The sequence below is a fragment of the Pogoniulus pusillus genome, chromosome 8 (genome assembly GCF_015220805.1).
Source record: "Pogoniulus pusillus isolate bPogPus1 chromosome 8, bPogPus1.pri, whole genome shotgun sequence".
NCBI classification, from domain to species: domain Eukaryota; kingdom Metazoa; phylum Chordata; class Aves; order Piciformes; family Lybiidae; genus Pogoniulus; species Pogoniulus pusillus.
The window spans coordinates 26,760,148-26,781,390 of NC_087271.1; the positions used below are offsets into that span (position 1 = coordinate 26,760,148).

The 21,243-nt window shown below is 42.2% G+C and overlaps 1 protein-coding gene and 1 long non-coding RNA gene across 12 annotated transcripts in view; both read left to right on the plus strand.

Annotated features, from left to right (window-relative positions):
- The first annotated feature begins 97 nt into the window (after positions 1-97).
- On the plus strand, positions 98-1,793 carry LOC135177885 (uncharacterized). 2 transcript variants are annotated; one of them, XR_010303219.1, is made up of 3 exons: positions 98-239; positions 358-419; positions 501-1,793. It is a non-coding gene; the product is annotated as an uncharacterized LOC135177885 (long non-coding RNA). The 2 variants fall into 2 exon arrangements; XR_010303218.1 differs by having other exon boundaries at positions 98-419.
- Positions 1,794-15,055: 13,262 nt separating this feature from the next.
- The window catches only part of ST6GALNAC3 (ST6 N-acetylgalactosaminide alpha-2,6-sialyltransferase 3), a 295,901-nt gene continuing 289,713 nt past the window's right edge, over positions 15,056-21,243 (plus strand). For 8 of the 10 annotated variants that reach the window (XR_010303108.1, XM_064147847.1, XM_064147849.1 and 5 more), the window contains exon 1: positions 15,056-15,253. Coding sequence is in view for 2 of the 10 variants with exons in the window: in XM_064147852.1 (XP_064003922.1) it covers positions 15,240-15,253 (14 nt within the window). In the remaining 8 variants the exon portion in view is untranslated. Of the gene's footprint in view, positions 15,254-18,292; positions 18,351-21,243 lie in introns of all 10 variants that reach the window. The other 2 variants (XM_064147848.1, XM_064147851.1) reach the window with 1 other exon arrangement.

A 21,243-nucleotide genomic window follows, 5' to 3' on the forward strand; every position in this document is an offset into this window, starting at 1 on the left:
GAGAGATACTAATTCCTCTAGCTAGAGCCCAGCACACCAACATGGTCTTTTTTAAAGAAAAAAAAGGCCTTTCTTTTCTTCCAGTACAATCACTGCAAGAAAGGAGTGCTGCTCATCCTCACTTCATCAGCAAGTAAAATGAAGAAGAATCTCAAGAGCAAGCAACTTTTTACAGGCAGCCACTACAAGTGATCTTCAAAATGCCTAGTGAAGCTGTTGCTTTTGCCTGCTGAGGCAAGGTGGTTTTAGCAAGCTGGATTTTTTGAGGGGGGGGCAATTCACATGACTTGTGAAAGCAAGTACACATGCTGTTCTCAGCTTATGCAGTGTAGATCTCATGCTTTTCCTGTGCCCCAGGTTGCAGTCCTTCAGGAGAAAATCTGCCCCACTGTGGTCTCTCCGTTGGAGTTCCTGCTCAGGTACCTAGAGCTTCTGCCTTTCTGACCTGGGTGCTCACAGGGACCGTTTCTCACTCTTTGTTTTTTTTTTTTTCTTCACAGCTGTGCAGTTTTCCTCTTCTTAAGTGTGTTATCACAGAGGCTCCATGGTGTGTTCATCTCTGCCTTGTGGTAGGGCTGCTGTGGAATGGGCTGGATTGGGTTGGAACCAACTATGTCAGGCACAGAACAGCCCTGCCCTCTCCTTGCACTGATTTCCCCACCCAACCTGGGAATGGGCACCTGATAGACTATGTATAAGGTGTGTTAGCAGCCTTCAGAATTGCTTCTCTACCCTCTCTTGCCCATGCTCTTAACCGTGGCTGGATATTCTAGGGTACAGTGGTAAGGTGGAGATGTCGTGGTAGGAAAAGTGGGAGAATGGCCCATGAGAGAAGAGCTGCTGTTCCTGGGTGGCAGGAGGCTGAAGCAGCCCAAAGTTCAGCTGGAGCCCAGCTCAAACTAGAGGCATGCCAAGAGGGCAGTGAAGAACTGGGGTTTCATTACTGTGCTCCAGTAAATATGAGGAAATGAGTATTGTCTCTACTTACACAAACTGAAAGAAAAGTATTTAAGCATGGCTTTTGCCTTAACCACAGCTATAATTAAGTGAATTAAACTACAAGTTTGATTTCATAATTGGTATTTCTGTTACCACAAAGTACAGCCATTCCATTTTCAAATACATTAAGCTGTAAGAAACTGCTTTATACCAGCTAAAGCTTCATAATACATTTATGTGTTATTGGAAGCATAATTCATGCAGAGAGTTATTAAAACCTTACCAGCTTCCAGTTTAAATCTTTGCACAGTGATTTAACTCCCTTCTCATTCTTTATGTGACATTTTCATAGTAATTAAACATGAATATGTCATTACAGACTGTACTCAAAGGTCCTGTGGTGTGTAGGAGAGGTAGCAATAGTCCTGTTGGTCTCGGATGCTGTAGTAAGATTGTGTCCATGAATTAGATCTTCCTATCTAGAATTCCTCTGAACAGATCAAACAAATGCTGCTTTTAAGTAATGGGGATAGAGTACCTTATATTCTTTGCTAAGAATGCAAATAACTTAATTTTTCTCATCGTTATTAGAAGTTTCTCACTCTGTGTTATGCCATTCCGTGACTTGCAATTCTCTTCCAATGCTAAATCTAAGCAGCTCTATTATTAGCACAAGGAAAGACCTGAATTAGTGGAGATTGCATTTAGATGTGCAAGATCTCCATCTTGCTGTTCCCTGTATGTTTACTTTGTGCTTGTTTCTATTACAGACTGTAAGGATGTTGGATGGATTTTTTTAGCTAAGCTACTAACAAGTGTGTAATTTATTAAATCTGATCATGCAAGCAAAATAAGTTAAGTCTAAGAGTAAATGTCACATAATTATTGAATGCTTGCACTATGTGACTTTTCATTTTTTAAACCTGTTATGGTGCGACAGACAACCAATGGGATCAGATGTAACAAGGCCAAGTGCTGGGTTCTGCCCTTTGGCCACAACAACCCCAAGCAGCGCTACAGGCTGGGGACAGAGTGGCTGGAGAGCAGCCAGGAAGAAAAGGACCTGGGGGTACTGGTAGATAGTAGCTGAACATGAGCCAGCAGTGTGCCCAGGTGGCCAAAAGAGCCAATGGCTTCCTGGCCTGTATCAGGAACAGTGTGGCCAGTAGGACAAGGGAGGTTATTTTTCCCCTGTACTCAGCACTGGTCAGGCCACACCTTGAGTACTGTGTCCAGTTCTGGGCTCCTCAATTCAAGAGGGATGTTGAGGTGCTGGAACATGTCCAGAGAAGGGCAACAAAGCTGGTGAGGGGCCTGGAACACAAACCCTATGAGGAAAGGCTGAGGGAGCTGGGGGTGTGCAGCTGGGAGAAGAGGAGGCTCAGGGGTGATCTTATTACTGTCTACAACTGCCTGAAGGGACATTGTAGCCAGGTGGGGTTGGTCTCTTCTGCCAGGCAACCAGCAAGAGAACAAGGGGACACAGTCTCAAGTTGTGCTAGTGTAGGCATAGGCTGGATGTTAGGAGGAAGTTCTTGCCAGAGAGAGTGATTGGCATTGGAATGGGCTGCCCAGGGAGGTGATGGAGTTGCTGTCCCTGGAGGTGTTCAAGAAAAGCCTGAATGAGGCACTTAGTGCCAGGGTCTGCTTGACTGGACAGGGCTGGGTGCTAGGTTGGACTGGATGATCTTGGAGGTCTCTTCCATCCTGGTTGATTCTATGAAAGATCTGCTGGGCTTGCAGCCAAAGGGTAGCTAGACTCCAAGAGCATCTTAAATGGTACCATTTGTGGATAACTGAATTAAGCTTGTAATATTCCAAATGGTACTGTAACACTTTATTTTAATAAGTTGCTCATTACAGTGTTTTTTGCAAGAAGGTTGAGCTATGATAAAGATAACTTAGATGTTTGATTAATATTTTAGTATTTTTTTATTACATGAAGTTTGATATTTTAGGGGGTTTTATTTCTTCAAATATATGGATTTTATCAGCAAGCGTGTGAATATGTATATAAATAATACCTTCCATCTGCACAAGCCACTAAGCTAGATCACTTTTCTGTAGTACTTTATTTTTTTTTTCTTTTTCATTTTCCCCAAATTATTATTAACACCCTGGGAATTATAAGGAGATTTGCCAGGATTTTCAGCTGGTTAGGCACTGGGAGTTAGTCCAGCTTGTCTAGCATCATCTGCAAAACACACACTTGAAAAGCATAAATAAAGCTTCTTAAGATTATTCCAGTAGATGATAATTCACATAACTAAGGTAACACAAATCTTTCATCATCTTCAGCTGACAGCTGGACAGATTTATTCAGTGTAATATATCAAATATGAAAAAACACTTATGTGGATTAACGCAAGAGTAAGTTGCTTGCCCAGAGAAGGATGACGAAGCTGGTGAGAGGCCTGGAACACAGCCCTGTGAGGAAAGGCTGAGGGAGCTGGGGGTGTGCAGCCTGGAGAAGAGGAGGCTCAGGGCAGACCTCATTGCTGTCTACAACTACCTGAAGGGAGGCTGTAGCCAGGCGTGGGGTGGCCTCTTCTCCCAGGCAACCAGCAAGAGAACAAGGGGACACAGACTCAAGTTGTGGCAGGGGAGGTCTAGGCTGGATGTTATGAGGAAGTTCTTGCCAGAGAGAGTGATTTGCCATTGGAATGGGCTGCCCAGGGAGGTGGTGGAGTTGCTGTCCCTGGAGGTGTTCAAGAAAAGCCTGGATGAGGCACTTAGTGCCAGGGTCTGCTTGACTGGACAGGGCTGGGTGCTAGGTTGGACTGGATGATCTTGGAGGTCTCTTCCAACCTGGCTGATTCTACAATTCTTGGAAGTGGTACTTAGTGATCATCTTGGTCTTTAAGTTATTCTGTGAAAACATTCCAAGTAAGTTACCCTCACGTTTGTGCTGGATCAGTAGGATATCTTGTAATAAAATATTTGACCATAATATAGCACCAGGTACTTTCAGCTGACCCTTTGTAATACAAAGCAAACGTTAAAAATAAATCTTGAGCAACAAAATACTACTTAATTGCCAGAATTTCAACGCATAATGCATTAGGAAGAAGGATGTTACAAGAATGAATTTAATAATGAAGAAGGAAATGCTGAAATTGTTTTTAAAGATGTCCTCTCTAGAAGAAAAATACCTTACAATAACCTTAACTATTTTACTTGTGAGAGTAGGAACTATGGCTACTTTAACATAAAGTCTACCCTGGAAATAGTAAACCAGCAGATGATTCAGTAAGGTCAAAATTATAAACTTCCATAAAATGTTGTCCCTTTATCTCCATTATCATAATTATTGCTGTCAGCTGAACTTGTGGACAGATGTATCTCTTCCTTTTGTTTTAAAAATTGCTCAGTGTACAAACAATTTCAAGTTCATATTAGGGATTGAATATTGCTTTTGACAGATTGCTGTGTAGTCTTGTGCACTTTCAGATCTGAGAGTACAAGGTCAGAAAGATTGCTCCTATTTTAATGGAAATATTGTCAAAAGAATTGATAACCAGATTTTGACACATGTCCTGGGAGTGTCATCAAGGACAATGAAATGTAACCCATCGGGCAAAAGTTCTAAGTGTAATGCTCATTCAGTACTTCATAAAGTACAGATCACTTTGCAGTGCTAAGTTTTGGGATCAGGTTGTGAATATGAAAAAGGAAGTATTGGCCCTTTGATATCCCTTTGCTAAGGGTTTTGCCTAGGAGGAGCAGGAGGGCTAGGAGCAGCACTGGGGCAAAGCCAGCTCAGCAGAGCTTGTAGTGCTTTCATGAGCACAGAAGGGAGATAAACTCTAATTAAAAAGGAACTGCTGGCCATGTTCTCTGCTGCTGAATGAGTTTTAGTTCACCCTGAGGTACCAGATGGACATGAGGTCTGTTCAATAGTCATTAGGTAGTGTTTTGGTGAGGCTAGTGGTGAAAGCAGCCAAATTACCATGACCCTTGTTAGATGCATAGCAGTCCAACGAGGTGATAAGGTACTCCTCAGAACAATCACAGCTAGGGGTAGATACATTGTATGTGCTGCCCAGACTATTTGGAACAGAATAAAATCTACTTGTGTGCTTCACTATTTAAAATGTTAACTTATTTCTTTACATTTGGCACTCATTAAGTATGTTTTGCTAGGATGGACTCTTTGAAGGAGGGAGGAGGTGGAGAAAAATCTGCAGAACATTTAAGAGCTGACAAAAGATGGGTGCTACCTGCAGGTGTATAGAATACATTATACCATGATGATATGTCCAGAGCCTGCTGTGTATTGATAAATTTCAGCCCAGACAAGTGGAAAAAGACATGTTAAAAAATGACAAAACTTACCCAAAAGGAAAAGATTGTTACAGAGCCTAAATGGGAGAGGATATTGCAGAGGAATTGAGCTTGGATTCTGCAATGCTCCCTTTTCTTCAAAAGGATCTAGTTTACTTTAGCAAGGACGGAACCTTTTTATTTCCAGTGGTCCTCTGTGGGTGAGGAGATCATAGAAGATCATAGAATCAACCAGGTTGGAAGAGACCTCCAAGATCATCCAGTCCAACCTGTCACCCAGCCCCATCCAGTCAACTAGACCATGGCACTAAGTGCCTCATCCAGTCTTTTCTTGAACACCCCCAGGGACGGTGCCTCCACCACCTCCCTGGGCAGCCCATTCCAATGGCAAATCACTCTCTCTGTGAAGAACTTCCTCCTAACATCCAGCCTATACCCCGGCACAACTTGAGACTGTGTCCCCTTGTTCTATTGCTGGTTGCCTGGGAGAAGAGGCCACCCCCCATCTGGCTACAATGTCCCTTCAGGTAGTTGTAGACAGTAATAAGATCACCCCTGAGCCTCTTCTTCTCCAGGCTAAACAACCCCAGCTCCCTCAGCCTCTCCTCATAGGGTTTGTGTTCCAGTGTAGTAAAAGGAGCATCTTTCCTTGTCATCTCCCAACACTAAAGACCTCATTTTGCTCTTGCCAAAGTATTTATTTGAAACCAAGGGTGAATTCTTTGCTTAGCTTGCTGACAGGAGAGAGAACTGCTTTTATCTCATAGTTTCCCCCTTTCTCTAGATTTTGGCCAGGCATTCCTTGTTTATTTTGGCGTTCATTCAGAGACATCTCCAGATTTCAAAAAGTTTTGCTGAACCTCCAAATTGGTATGCTCCTTACAGTGAAGAGAAAGCTATGGGGCTCTTCCAATATGTGTTTTGCATACTTTCCAACAACTGAGGGGAAAAATACTAGCTAACAAGTATTTGGATAAAATGTACTGCTCAGGGAATAGGCTTTAAAACTCAGCTCTTCTTTTGGAGTGAAGAGGAGTTGTCCTGATGTTACTGAACACTCTCAAGTAAACAGCTGCTGTTCTGTTCATGTTTTTAAAAGAGGTGAATTATTTCCTGTCTCTAAAGCATGCAGTTTCATTAAAGAGAAGACAATTGATGACAAAAGTAGGGAGAGAGTGCACATTTTGATCTTAAATGCCACGTAAGTGACATAGACTCAGAAGAAAACTGCCTTGCCTACTTTAGTTGCATAAACTCTGACAGCAGGCTGGAAGCTGCTGTTATTTTCTATTAAATAGAGTAAGATTTTAAAAATCAGTTCTACAGCCTACAAGCTCTGTGGAGGCTTAATTGTTTCCTTATGCAGGGAGGTGGTGGAGTCACCGTCCCTGGAGGTGTTCAAGAAAAGACTGGATGAGGCACTTAGTGCCATGGTCTAGTTCATTGCACAGAGCTGGGAGCTAGGTTGGACTGGATGATCTTGGAGGTCTCTTCCAACCTGGTTGATTCTATGATTCTACAAATGTGCTGAATGTTAACAATCAGTTAGCTATGAGTGTGCCAGACTCTTTTTTTAATGTGGAATGTCTTCTGTCTCTTTTGTCCTTAACAGGTGTTTCCACAGAGCTAAGCAATAATATCCTACAGTCTCAGAGCAATTCCAACTCAGTATTTTTGTGCTTGGTCCCTTGACTGCCTCATGGAACTCCTTTGCCAAGGGGTTCCTTTATAAGCTCTGAAGGTATAGGACATGCACCTGGGCCTGTACACATGTCAATTCATGTGGAATGTCTGAAGGTTGTAATAAAGGTTGTGTGCCATGCATGTTCCATTGATAAAGATAGGCAGGGGAGAGTGGAATTCTTATCTAGCTATTTGAAGGACTTTGTATGGAAATTAACTACTAGCAGTGCTGTAGGAATTGCTGTGTCACATCAGACCATACAGTTTGATTTCTTGCCCTTAGCATTTCCTGCTGTTTTATAATCTTTTTGTTCAGAGGATGAAGTTCCATCTTTCTATGAATATGCCCATCTAAATCACTCAGAGAGAAAGGTCATACTTGGTCATGGAAGAGGAATAGATTCCTTGATGACTTTCTGTGCAACCTTCTTCTCTGAAAGATGAGAGTATGGCACACAGCAATACAGCTACAGGAGGTCTAATTACTACACCTTAAAAAGCTCTGCAAATATTTTGTATCCAGTTTGTTTAACTACAGTTAGAACTTATCAGATCCATCTTCCATGTGCTCATCTTCAGTTTCTCAGACATTTTCCTGGTACACCAGCCAAAGAGGAAAAAAAGTCTTATCACATTTTGGTTTCAAATGTCTCAGGTAAAACTTTAAACAACTAAAAGCAAGTGAATACGTTTAGAAAAGACATGCATTCTCTAGAAGATGGCCTTCTCTTGAGTTTCAGCTGGGGCTTTTGTTACTGGGCAAGGTAGATCAGACTTGTGTGGGCTGCAGCTAGGAGCCTGAATGCACAGAGTAAGCTAGCTGCAGTGTCTTTGGTCTGGCCAGACATAACCAGCATCCAGACATTTATTTCTTATCTTTTAAGTTAAGAGAGTGTAGTTGCAATGTGTTTATCAATGTGCTAACTAGTGTCTCTGCAAAGAGGGAATGGTATGGCTAAATGATGTGTAAGCATCCCCCGTAGGGTTCAATGGGAGTTTTGCACGTGGTTTTACGACCCACAGGAAATGTTAATCACATGCAAACTTTGATGTCACCACCCTTATGTTCTCTTTGTTCTCTTGTCCTAGAGAAGGCTGTTCATTCTAAGTATTTTAGGTTTATTTTCTAGCTCTTCCTTTGCCTTCAACTTCTTACAGGGAACATTCAGGACATGTAGGAGTTATAGCCCATTTAATCCAAATTTATGTCAAAGCATGTGAGAAATTATATAAGAATTAGACTACCAGAATGTAGGTTTTCCTTGCAGCTTTCATCAACAGCTGCTTGAAAACAGTAAGAGCCAGTGAAAAGACACATTGGACTCAGGGCCCATTAAATACAACTTAACAAGATTACTTCCTGCTCAGGAAAGCTTGCTCAGCCAGCTGCAGAAAAGAGAAGACACAGGTATCCAGTCTGGCTTTACTTTCAGTAATCAAATCTTGTGCATTTCATCCTCAAGGTTCAGCAGTGTTTACACTAAATCTTTATTGGTATCTGTATCATTGAAAGCCTGTCCTGGAGAGAAGCTCACATTCCTGCAGAAATCACTGCTGGCAGTGGAAAATTAAATAGAAGTAATTGTATAAATATAGGCAAAACTCAAGGCATCTACATGCTGCAGCAGGGGTAGCTTAGAATAACATAGCCACAAATTGCTCAGCTCTGGTAGCAACTGGGAACCAGCATTAATGCATAATGCAGCAAAGCAATTGTATACATTTATATCCATTCCCTCTCTACAAGGAGCCAAAAATGTTGTTCTTTCGGAATGTTCTACTGCAGCATATGAGGCCTGACTAGACTGTGTCACGATGAGATAAACTATTTAATTGGGGCTTTAGCACACTAGCACCTAGACACCTCCCACTAGAACAGGTCACTCAAGGCCTCATCCAACCTGGCCTTGAACACCTCCAGGGAGGGAGCAGCCACAGCCTCCCTGGGCAACCTGTGCCAGTGTCTCACCACCCTCTCTGGAAAGAACTTCTTCCTAGCATCTAGTTTAAATCTCCCCTCTGCCAGTTTAAACCCATTACTCCTTGTCCTGTCATTACAAGACCTTGTAAATAGTCCCTCCTCAGCCTTCTTGTAGGCTCCCTTCAGATCAGGGAAGGCTACTACAAGGCCTCCTGGAAGCCTTCTCTTCTCCAGGCTGAAGAGCCCCAACTCCTGTAGCCTGTCCCCATAGGAGAGGTGCTCCAACCCTCTGATCATCTTCATGGCCCTCCTCTGGACTCACTCCACAGCAACTGGATACTGATGTACAGAAAATGAGACCTCACAACACACAGAGTGTTATCAGGAAAGATGTTTTAATCAGCACTGGGTGACAAGGGGAGGTTCTCCTCAAAGCCCTTGCGCAGCTTCACCTGTTCAGGTAGAATATTTATGCTACAAAATCATGCATATTCAGTACAGGGGCAGGGTAATTACAATTAGTTCTTGGAATAGATATTACAATTAGTTCCTGGAGCTCTTTTCCATACTGTCCCACCTCTTCATGCATGCTCATTGCCACCTGGTGATCATCCTCTGGGGTCTTTGGGAGGAAGGCCAACGTCTTTCTCACTCTGACCTCTCTATCTTTTGTCCATCTAGCATCAGTTGTGGGTCACATTCTTGGCTGGAGTTTCCAATGTTCTCATCATTGAATACAGAATTGTGGTATTGTGGTGGTTTGGCTGTTACCTGCCCCCCCCCCCCTTTAAGAAATGCCTCAGCTAACTCAGACAGGCTCTGGGAATATAAATGAAGCTATTTATTTACAGCTGGCTGAATATACAAGCAGTTGTTTACAATATATACAGTTATATACAGAAATATACAAGGTAAAAACAATACAGAAACACAACTCCCCTCCCAGAAACCTGAGTCCCCAGGAGGGGCTCTCAGACACCCCTGCACCTCCCTCCTACCCCTCTCAACCTTACCCCAGTTCTCAGGAAGAAAAGAGGTGCAGCCAAGAGGTTAAGGAGCAAGGTTAGTGGCAGTGAGGTTAAGGAGATGTGGCTCGGTCTGAAGCCAAAAGCAGAGTGAGAAAATGGCAAATGTACTATCTAATGTTTACTTTCTTGTTCCCATACATCTCAGCGAGACTGGGAGGGGAGTAGACCTCACCAATGTTTTCCTTTCATAGCCAATTATCTACTTTCTCTCACCAAAACATTCTAGCCTGCTTCAATCTAGCACAAGTATTCTTCTCCATGAGAGTGTTTCAAGACCCTCTCAAGCTTAACTCACCTCCTTTTTGTTTATCTGATTGATGGTGCTTAATGCCAGTGCTCACGTAGTTAATGATATAACTAGGTTTCTAACTCTATGTCCTCTAGCCCTTTTCTCATAGCAATACATCTGAGGACAATGCCTGGTGTTACATCATCTTGAGAATGAGGAAAAGTAAAGGAAAAGGTAAGTAAGAGGCTAAGCATAGAACATCTCCAGTCTGACAAACCATTCTGGAACACTCTGCTTCATTTCCACATGTTCGTGGAGAGTGTTGATCCAGTCCTAAGTCTGCAGTTTGAAACACATGGGAATGTGCTAATTTACAGACTGAAAGGGCTTGTAACCTTTTGTTCCTGTTTAGTATACATGTATTCAGGCCCTCCTTTGTGGTTACCAAAAATACCAAAGAGTAAGTAGAGGGTGACATGTTTTAGTATTTAGTAAGCACTTAGTATTTTAATACTGTTGCATAATGAATATCAGTGGGATCATCTTGACAGAGCTGTAGCTGTCAGTGGGTGAGGCAATTGCTAAGTAAGGGCACAGAAATACTTTTGAATCAAGACTCTGCAGTAATCTGTCAAATTTATAGGTACGAGAGAGAATATATTTCATAGTAAAACATAATTTATGACATTGATGCAGATTTGGAAATTGCTGAACAGCTGGGTAGTCGAGTTACAGGGCTGTATATGTCTGCGTGCTTCTGCTTTATCTTCTGCACGTGCAGAAGGATTCTTATATCATCCCTTTGCAGAGATGGGTTATACTAGTTGGAGAACATAATAGCCTTCCCTTAGGTGCTCCAATCAAGCATCTGTTCAGCAGTCACCCAAAAACCTGGCTGCAGAATGCTGCTACACCACTTACCACCTTTTTTCCCCCCCTTTCCCTCTCCACAAATATTTCTCACCCCTGGGTTCTTAAAGTGCTTTTCTCAGCAGTGGGACATGGAGGAGATTATTTTGTTGGCTTCAACTTGTTCTCCCAGAATGCTTGAGTCTTACTGACAATCACTGTCTTCCATACTTTCATCCCACTGGTAGGCTTTCTGTGCCTCAGGATAGTCTTTAAATCAAAGAACCTAATCTTCTGATGTGCTGATCTCTCACCATTCTACCCGGCTTCAGCTGGCATTGTGAATGCTCAGCACTACTGAAAATCAGCTTCCAAGAGTGTAACTGGTAGCATGTGCTCTTTTTTGGCATTGGCTCAGGCTCACTTCTGCTGATTTGCTGCTTTAGTAGCTTTAAAGTTTCTTAGGTCAGTGAATCACAATTAATTTGCTAGTGGAGTTTATGAATGCATGGGAAAATCTTTGTCTTGTGAGAGATAAATTGAAAAAATACACTGCATTTGAGTTCCTATTTGTTTTGCCCTTCAGGAACTCCAATCCAGTATATTTTTTTTCATTTTTTACCTTGTTACCTTCTAAGTTAGTGACCTGAAGGATAAAAATAAACTGTTATGCAGAAGAAGCAAAATACTTTGTTTTAAACTCCGTTTCCAAGATGCAGTGAAACCCTCACTACTAGTGTTTGTATAGGCTTATTGAATATTAATTCTGAGGACTAACTGGGGTTGAAATGTTTATCCTGTTTCCCTAACCTGTCTAGCTAGCCAGGTGATAAGTATATATGACCTGAACCTAAGGCTGACCAGGACTCTTTTTGAATCATGTGGGCTTAAGTGGTTTGTATTGGCTCATGAGTGAAGATCAGTGACATTCTTCCATGGACAGGCCTAACATGGGGAGATATCTCTGCAGTTCTAAGGTTACAAAGTGAGGTTAAATAAACTGGAAACTGTCTCTAGTTTTAAGCTTCCTGAGCCACATAGATAAGACTCACCAGAAAGCCACCGGTCTGCTTTGAGAAATCTCCTCTTTGCCATTTAAGACACTGAATTTATGTCTGTCAGCAGGCTGGTACCTGGAGGTACACTAGAGTGCTGGCTGCAGCTATCTGTGCTTGTTCCTGGAGACCAGCATATTTCAGAAAGCTGGAAATTCAGTACAGTGACAGGAATAAAAGGGGATCCTACCATCCAGAGATGGTGCTGATGAGAGAAGGAGGGCGCTCAAGCGTTACCATTCTACCAGAATTTTTGTAACACTGTGAATTTGGCACAAGGAGGGATATAATGAATACAGTTTACCACAACAACCTTCTGAGACATACCAGAGATGCCTCTCAAATTGACCCAGGATAAACCAACTTGCTGGTCTCCAAAATGATCTTTTCAATACAGCAATAAAACAGTCATCCAGCAATTTATTCCCTGTGGAGTAAGCTGCAGAACCAGTGGTAGAATTCACATGGCAAAAGATCTTCATCTGTGCTTTGAGGGAAAAAAATAGCAGTGCATTACTGGCCTTCCTAAGGCTTTTGTGAGCAAAGGCTGCTCATGAAGTGTGATAGCTAAGCATGTCTGCCTGCCTGTCTCAGCTGCATCCCCTTGTAATCCAGCCTGCTTCTGCAGGAGTTAGCTGTTTTGGCACTCTGCATAACTGCACCATTTCAATCACATCACACAGAGTACACAAACTTAACATTCTTTGAGTAAGATGTTACTGAAACTGGAAGGCCACAGTGAAATGGCAATGGGGCAACTGTCTCCAGCTACATAAAAGAGATGGTGGGATGCACAATAGCTGCAATGATTGCCTGCTTAGCATACCCTAACATAATTCATCCTCAAAACGAGCTTGCCTTGTGACAGAGGCAGGCTGACTAATGTTGCAAACATTGCTTACAGAGAGAGATGGCACTGTAGTCCTCCGTCTGTGGCTTCCAGTAAGGACAAACTCTGTGTGTAGAAGCAGGGCGGGGGGAAGTAACCTTTAATTGCCACTTGATCCTTTGTTTTTATCTATTTCAGCTGAGAGCAGTACCTTCTGGCTGAAACAAGGTAATTTCAGAATGAAATAATTCCAGCATGGACTCAAATGAATACATAAAAAGTGAATTGAGTTTTTTACACCATGGAAACATATAAGAAAAACAAACAAGCAAACCCCCTCAATTTCTGCCCCCTGTTAATCCTCTCAAACATCTTAACGCCCTTCCTTTTGATGAGAAGGGCTTTCTCTTGTAGTATCTTCTGGTCTGTGATTATGAGTTGCAAGAAGAACCTATAGAGCACTCAGGATACAATCTTAAAAGCAAGGCATCACATACAGTGGCTGGGCTATTTAATGTCCTCTGCTACTTCTGTAACTGGTGGTAGTGATAAAAAGCCTTGGTACATCCATCGTGATTAATGTCATTCATGTGCTGTAAAAACAATTAATTAAGCTTCCCCATGAAAAACCTCTCTGTGTCTTTTGCCTCCTATATCTTTCCCTTTTGCAGTCAGGTTGTCAGCCCTGAAGATCTGGGGAGGTACTTTGTATGAAAAGAAGATTTGGGAGATATTCTTTTATGTATCAGGTACCATTGGTAGGGAGAGAAAAAAAAATGTATTTATGTTAATTTCCCACTCACATTTTGGCTGTTGAATGGACCAAAATAAGGCAAATTAGGGGCTAGATTTGTGTATGACTGACTCCACAGTCAAATTTTTTTGTGTGTAGATTTGTGGTTAAGAGCATCATTCAGCACTGCAAATGCAGCCCCAGCTCTGACCCTTCTCTGTGGCAAGAACCAGGTAGATTTATTTAATCTGTTCTAAATGACTCATTTATAGAGGACTTTCTCCTCCTATGTATTTGAAGCTCCTCCAATATCCTATTGTCTTTCCAGAGTGGTATGTGAGGGAATGAGCAAAGTTGTCTTTGCTGAACTTGGACAGTTTCTGAACTTGAATTGAAACAAGAATTTCTCACACTGTCTACAGGGAACTGGCCAGTTGATGACATCATCAGCATAGTTCAATTACCTGGATTAGATTTGTGCTGTCCACTTCAGCTTTCTAGCATCTATTTTACCATTTTACAATTAAACTGAAGGAGAGATGAGATAGAGAATGGAGTACCAGCAGTAAGCAACAGATAGGAATGGATTTGAACTATATAAAGGGTTGGACTTGATGATCTGTGAGGTCTCTTCCAACCCTGATGATACTGTGATACTGTGAAATCTAATGTGATGGAAGGAAGAAGTTAATGCATACAGAGAAAGCCAGGGAAGGAAAACAAATCCTGGTTGGAGGAAGTGACACAAACGAGCTGTTGGTGCCAAATCCTCAGATTATCACACAGTACACACAGTATCACACAGTATCACCAAGGTTGGAAGAGACCTCACAGATCATCAAGTCCAACCCTTTACCACAGAGCCCAAGGCTAGACCATGGCACCAAGTGCCACATCCAACCTTGCCTTGAACAGCTCCAGGGACGGCGACTCCACCACCTCCCCGGGCAGCCCATTCCAGTGCCCAATGACTCTCTCAGTGAAGAACTTTCTCCTCACCTCCAGCCTAAATTTCCCCTGGCACAGCCTGAGGCTGTGTCCTCTTGTTCTGGTGCTGGCCACCTGAGAGAAGAGAGCAACCTCCTCCTGGCCACAACCACCCCTCAGGTAGTTGTAGACAGCAATAAGGTCACCCCTGAGCCTCCTCTTCTCCAGGCTAAACAATCCCAGCTCCCTCAGCCTCTCCTCGTAGGGCTGTGCTCAAGGCCTCTCCCCAGCCTTGCCGCCCTTCTCTGGACACGCTCAAGCATCTCAGTGTCCTTCCTAAACTCTAACTGCAGCTGGGAGATGATAGATTGCACAGACATAAGGTCTAAAGCCACAGAGATAGTGAGATGTCCAACTCTGGATGTACTAAATGAGTCATATGACTGAGCACCTTTGGAAACCTGGTCCTTAAAATGCTTAAATGTGCACAGCTGTTGTGGCATTTGTAGACCTCCTCCTATACAGGACAAATACATTGGCTTTGGCAAAACAGAGAGCAGCAGCTCTGTCCAGGCTAGTTAACAGCTGCCTTATGATTACCCAGGAGAGGGTGAGATGTTGTTTGCTAAATGATTATCAGGTGAGTCGACCTTCTTTAAGGCAGGTGAGAGAGGCACTTCCTAAACAGACAGCTTTTCACTCAGGGTTTGCACGGAGGAGAGGAGGCTGAGTTCGGCGCTGAGGAGCTGTGGAAGGAGTGGGATGTGCTTGCTAAGGTTAGTTTGCAAATGAGTTCTCTTAGTACTGTTTCTGCTCTCTAAACATCGTGTGTACAGTGCTGGCTTTCTAATGCTAACGCGTTTCAGAATAGCTTTGCTTGTGTGGGCTTTACTGTCTCTAAAGCAGGCTCAGTGCTTCATGAGATCTCTGTGTGCAGGATAATGAATGTGTGCTGTATCTGGTTGGGTTTTTTTGGTTTTGGAACTGGGTTTTTCTTTATATTCAATAGAAATCCTTTCTTTTTGTTTTAAAGTATTGAACCAATCCTTCAGTGTTCTGAAGGTTAGTTTAAACATTTGTCCAGTGCTTGCTTTGAAGCTGTAGAGTACTGTTTAAATGCTAAGATTTAAATAGGTGAGAAGAAAGTGCTGCTGATTGAATGTTCAGAGGCAGCAAGTTGGATAATGCTGATTTTTATTTAAGATGAAAGTCACAGAAAGTTCTTTCAAATTATGAACAGAAGAAAAAAAATTTCTTAATAACTTTGTAGAAAATATTTCTGGTTGTTTCATGCATACTTAAAAACCTTTCAGGATCAGTATGGGTCAGTAGACTTACACAGAAAACGTAAGGTATTACAATGGAAATGAGTGTTAATGCCCCTGATTTGGCCCAGGACTATCTCTTGTGTTACTAGTGATGCAAAGAACAGCTGTGTGATGGTTTGGGTGTTCCCTGCCCCCCCACACTTTAGAAATCACCCAGACTAGACTCAGCTGGCTCTGGAAATATGAATGAAGCTTATATTTACAGCTGGCACAATATACAAGCAGCTATTTACAGTATATACAGTTGTATACAGAAATATACAAGGTGAAAGGTAATACAGAAGCACAACTCCCCTCACGGAAACCTGAGTCCCCAGGAGGGGCTCTCAGCTGCCCTTTCACCTTCCCCCTACCCCTCTCAATCTTACCCCAGTTCCAAGGAAGAATGGAGGTTCGGCCAGAGGTGAAGAAGCAAAGTGGGTTAGCCCAAAATGGAGAGTGAGGTTAGAGAGATACAGCTCAGCTAGCAGCCCCAGCGAGAGTGGTTATCTAATGTTTTTGTTTCCTATTCCTATACATCTCAACAAGACTGTGAGTGAAGTAGACATCATCATTGTTTTCTTTTCACAGCCTGTAATCTTGTTCTTCTCACCAAAACATTCTAGCCTGCTTCACACTAGCACAAGCTGACACTTCAAAGCTATTTGTTGTTTTAAATTTTGATCCATGTGTGCAAAAAACCCAAACAAAATTTCTAGTTATGTGCACTACAGCCTAGGGGACATAGAAATACAGATGTGCACACCTTGGAGGGAAAGGTTATAGTATTTATTTTGAATGAAATACTGTTCTGTAGAACTCTATAACATAAATATGAATGACTTCAACATTTTACTAAAATATGTTGTCAGGGCTCCAGAAAAAAAATCACCATTTCATTCCAGTTTTCTTCAGGGAGGAAACACAAGTAGATAGGTTTTCATAGAATTAACCAGGTTGGAAAAGATCTCCAGGTTGGAATATTACAAGCTTAATTCAGTTACCCACAAATGGTACCATTTAAGATGCTCTTGGAGTCTAGCTACCCTTTGGCTGCACGCCCAGCAGATCTTTCATAGAATCAACCAGGTTGGAAGAGACCTCCAAGATCATCCAGTCCAACCTAGCACCCAGCCCTGTCCAATCAACTAGACCCTGGCACTAAGTGCCTCATCCAGTCTTTTCTGGAACGCCTCCAGGGACAGTGACTCCACCACCTCCCTAGGCAGCCCATTCCAAAGGCAAATCACTCTCTCTGGCAAGAACTTCCTCCTAACATCCGGCTTATACTTTCCCTGGCACAACTTGAGACTGTGTCCCCTTTTTCTATTGCTGGTTGTGTGGGAGAAGAGACCAACCCCCACCTGGCTACAGCCTCCCTTCAGATAGTTGTAGTCAGCAATGAGGTCCCCCCGAGCCTCCTCTTCTCTAGGCTGCACACCCCCAGCTCCCTCAGCCTCCCCTCACAGGGCTGTGCTCCAGGCCTTTCACTAGCTATTTTGGTGTTGTATCCTATGCAACTGGTGTAAAACTCATTCTGCAAAATTCCTTTCATCAACATATAATTGTAAGGATAATTTAATAGTGTATGTGTAGAAAGATTGATGTCTTTCTGGTTTTTCTCTTTAAACAGTAATTGTTTCAAAGTCTGTCTGAAAAACAGCATTGATGGATCTATTGCAGATAGTGCAATAAACATTTAGAATGTTTCTTCTATTAGTTTCTTGTGCAGATACATTTCAGAAAGTTAAGAATTTTAAGTATGAAATGTCTTCTTCTGACCTGAGTGGGGTGGGTTTTTTTTTTTTTTGTTTATTTTCACCCTCAAGGACTGAGAATGTATCAGGCTAATCTGAAATGAGCTTTTGCATTCCCCGAGCAAACTCCAAAATCAATTATTTGCATAGCCCTAGTCCTAATATGTATCATCTGCTATTGTGTATTTTCAGTCAGACAGCTCTCCTCTGATGTGCTGGCACGTTTTCAAACAACCTAAGTGACAGCTTATATCAGTTGATTCTGTGATTTACTGGTTCAGCATAAAGATGGAAGCAAATCTGGTTTTCATTTGTTTCAGCAAGAGGCTTTGTTTCACATAACAGTGTTTTACTGCACTTCATCTGACACAGGATAATCCTTGTAACATTCAATAGACAGATGCTGTAGGGATGTTTTAGAAGGAAGGAAAGTGTATTCTCAAAGGGACCAGAACTTCTGAAGAGAATGGAAAGGCCAATGAATAGTTTGTTTAGAACTTGTGTTCTTTTGTTTTACCTTTCCCAAGAGATTTTACAAACACTTTTTGATACAATATAGTTATCAGCACTGTGAAACCGAATGCCTGTACCTTGCCCAAAATATGATGTGCAGAAGCTGTCAATAGCAAGATGTATTTTCTGTTCTGGTGGAATCCTTAAATTGTGAAATGGAGTGAAAAATCTAAATGGAGTGGGGAAAAAAAAAAAATCTATGTCCAGGCATAACTTAAGCACTATTTTTGCTGATTAGCTATAGAAACAGATGCATCATTTGAGAGTGTGCTGGATTTGGAGAACTTGTAACTAAGGTAAGAGTACTGCTGAATGAAAACACCCAGGAATGGCTAGCACTAGTAGAAAGTATTAGATTATGCACTGAATTAAGGATAATTATATACAGCATGTATCCATTTTGTACTTGGTAAGCTAATCTTTGGTCTTTATAATATGATGGATATTTTTCTATCAAAATGGAGATTCAGACCCCTCCTTAATTTCACTTGTAGACTCAAAAGTCTACAAGTCAGACTAGGTTTAATACTTTCTGCTCTGCATCTGGTACGTAGGTGCACCCTTTATGAACGGTGGAGAGGTGTTTTGTTGTGGAAGCTACACCCCCATAGAGGTTTGTTCTGCACAGAGAGATTCTCTGCTATCACAGAAGTTTGTCTGGAATAGAATGCTGCTCTGCTCTCCCTTTGTACTCGGGCACTCGTGACAGTCTACTCATGGAACAGCACACTGCAGTCCAGGCACTGCTTGGGTGCCTACACCTCACCTGTGCCCACTCAAGGTCACAGCTGAGCTTGCACAATGAAAGGCAAAGCAGCAGCCATCCAGAATATTAGGGGCCCTTGCTGCTTTGTGACCACCACAGTGCCCAATGTGCTTGCACCATCACACAAGTGTCACGAGGTCCAGTCTGCTTTGGGAACACTTCTACCAACCACCCATAGGTGGGGAATGAAGGGGAATTTGGGAATAAAAGGCAGCACCACCAAGATCATATTGACCACAAGGGATGCCATTGGTATCTGGAGTGAATACTTTTCTCCTCTTATCTCACTTTTCTCTTTCTCACTCTATCATGTTTTCTCTCTCTCTCTCTCTCTCTCTCTCTCTCTCTCTGGCACATACTAGGTAATTGCCTTGCCTGCCTTAAGAGCCACTGTATGGTCAAAGCAATCTGCACTAACTTGTAATCACTCTAGCCGTTTTGACGTCAGTTTGCCCCATTCACTTCTTAGGTATCCCTGAAGAACCTTCTATAAACCCTTCCTCTGAGGTTGGATCATGACACCTGTGACTATAAAAAGTGCTTGTATGACATCTGCAAACACATGGTTTATAAAGTTTTGTAGCAAGCTAAAGGCAGGAGCCTTTATTGCAGCTGGGAGGGAAGGGCACGTTTAGGAAATACAGTGGAAGCATGTTGATTCCTGCAATAATCCCTGTCCTCTTCCTTTTTCATTCTGGAGGCTAACAGCAGTCAGTTCAAGGCTGCTTGACCTCTCAAAATAGCAGGAAAACATGCAATCACAACAGCCAGTAGTAGGAGAAAAGAAAGCATTAGGATTTAGTCTGAGGCTTTGCTTTCATGTGAGGGTCACTTGACTGCTGAGGACCATAACAGCTGTAAGATGTGAAGGCAGTCATCTTCCTCAAGACACAGATTCTGTCTAATGCTTCCCTGGTGAGGTTACGAGCATTAAGCTCAAGGAATAGGAATTCTGGAAGTCATTAAATTAGTTGCATAAGCATACATGACTGTTTCTTCTTTTCCTGCAGGCAGTATGCTGTAAATGGAGTTCATCCACCATGGCTTATTTGTTATATCAGCTTGTAAGGGTCACTCCTTAGTGGTCAAACTCATAATTTTTGAGACCAATCATGTGGAAGGTCTCTGGCAAGCAATGGGAAGGCACAGATCACAAATCTGAAAATTCTTATCAAGGACAGTTTATTTCTAATCTGTTTCTTAGAAGGACAAGAGTCTTTGAGTGATGACAAGGTTCACTCAGCAAGGTGTGTGAGGGAACAGAGAGACAGCATTCTTCTCCTTCTGTAATCTTTCTAGGGAAGATAACAGAGAGATAATTAGTTCCAAAGAACAATCCAGTGAAGTAATTCAGTCTTTCCAAGAGATTACCTATATGTACGCTGTGAACTGCTACCACAGCAGCTCTGTGGGTGATGGTAGATTTAAAATCCAAATAACACAACCAAAGGGAACTTTAAAATATGAAACTGAAAGCCTGTGGGAACAATATGAATGTTTCCTCAGTGTGAGGGGCCAGACTAGAGCATTATAAAAGGGTAGCACCTACTTGCTTCCTGCTCATCTTTCATCATGTTGGGTTAGTCACAGGCACCAGAATTGTCATCCTCTGTATTTTCCCCAACTCTGCAGAAAAGGGCAGTCATCCTTCAGAAACTGAAGGATCTGTCTGAAGTGTGACTCTGACCATTGAAGGCTTACTGACACTTTTCTGTCATTTTGTCTCCTAATAACTTGAGTACTTTAGTGAACAACATTAACTGTTTCCCACCTTTTAGAGAAGTGGGAAATTCAGATAGACATGGTCATTTTATGTTCTCTTTCCAAGGGGCTAGCTCTCAGTCCATGTTCAATGTGCTATTGGTATTTGCTCTAGGAGCTGATATCTATTTTTCCTTTATTCCTTTTCTTCTTGAGACTGATTTTGAAGTAAGACAAGACAGGCCTATGTGATCCTGCTCACCCCAGTGAGTTCCAGACAGCTTTTGCTTTATGATATTCTAGCTATATAACATAACCTGCCCCATTTAATGAAAAGCCTATATATATTTTTGTTTGGCCACAGGTGATACAAGAATACAAATACAATGTCTAATTACTATCATGCTCTAGATTTGTGCAACCACTTGAAAAATAGAAAAATGCATAACATTTGGATAAGTCAGGCTGAATCCACATCATCTGTGCTATCAGAATGCTGCACAGTGGAAAAGAAAGGAGAGCAGCAAGGTTACAAAGAGAGCTGTGACTCGGAAAAGTAATTCAATCTCACCTGGAGTGTCTCTGTTAAGTACAAATTATGGATTACACTGTTGTAGTTTAAATGGCATTTAAGAGACACAGTGAGCTGTTGTACCCAACCAAATAGCATGAAGGAGAAGGGAGGTCAATGTGTGTGCTTGGGTGCCTCTTGAATTTGTCAC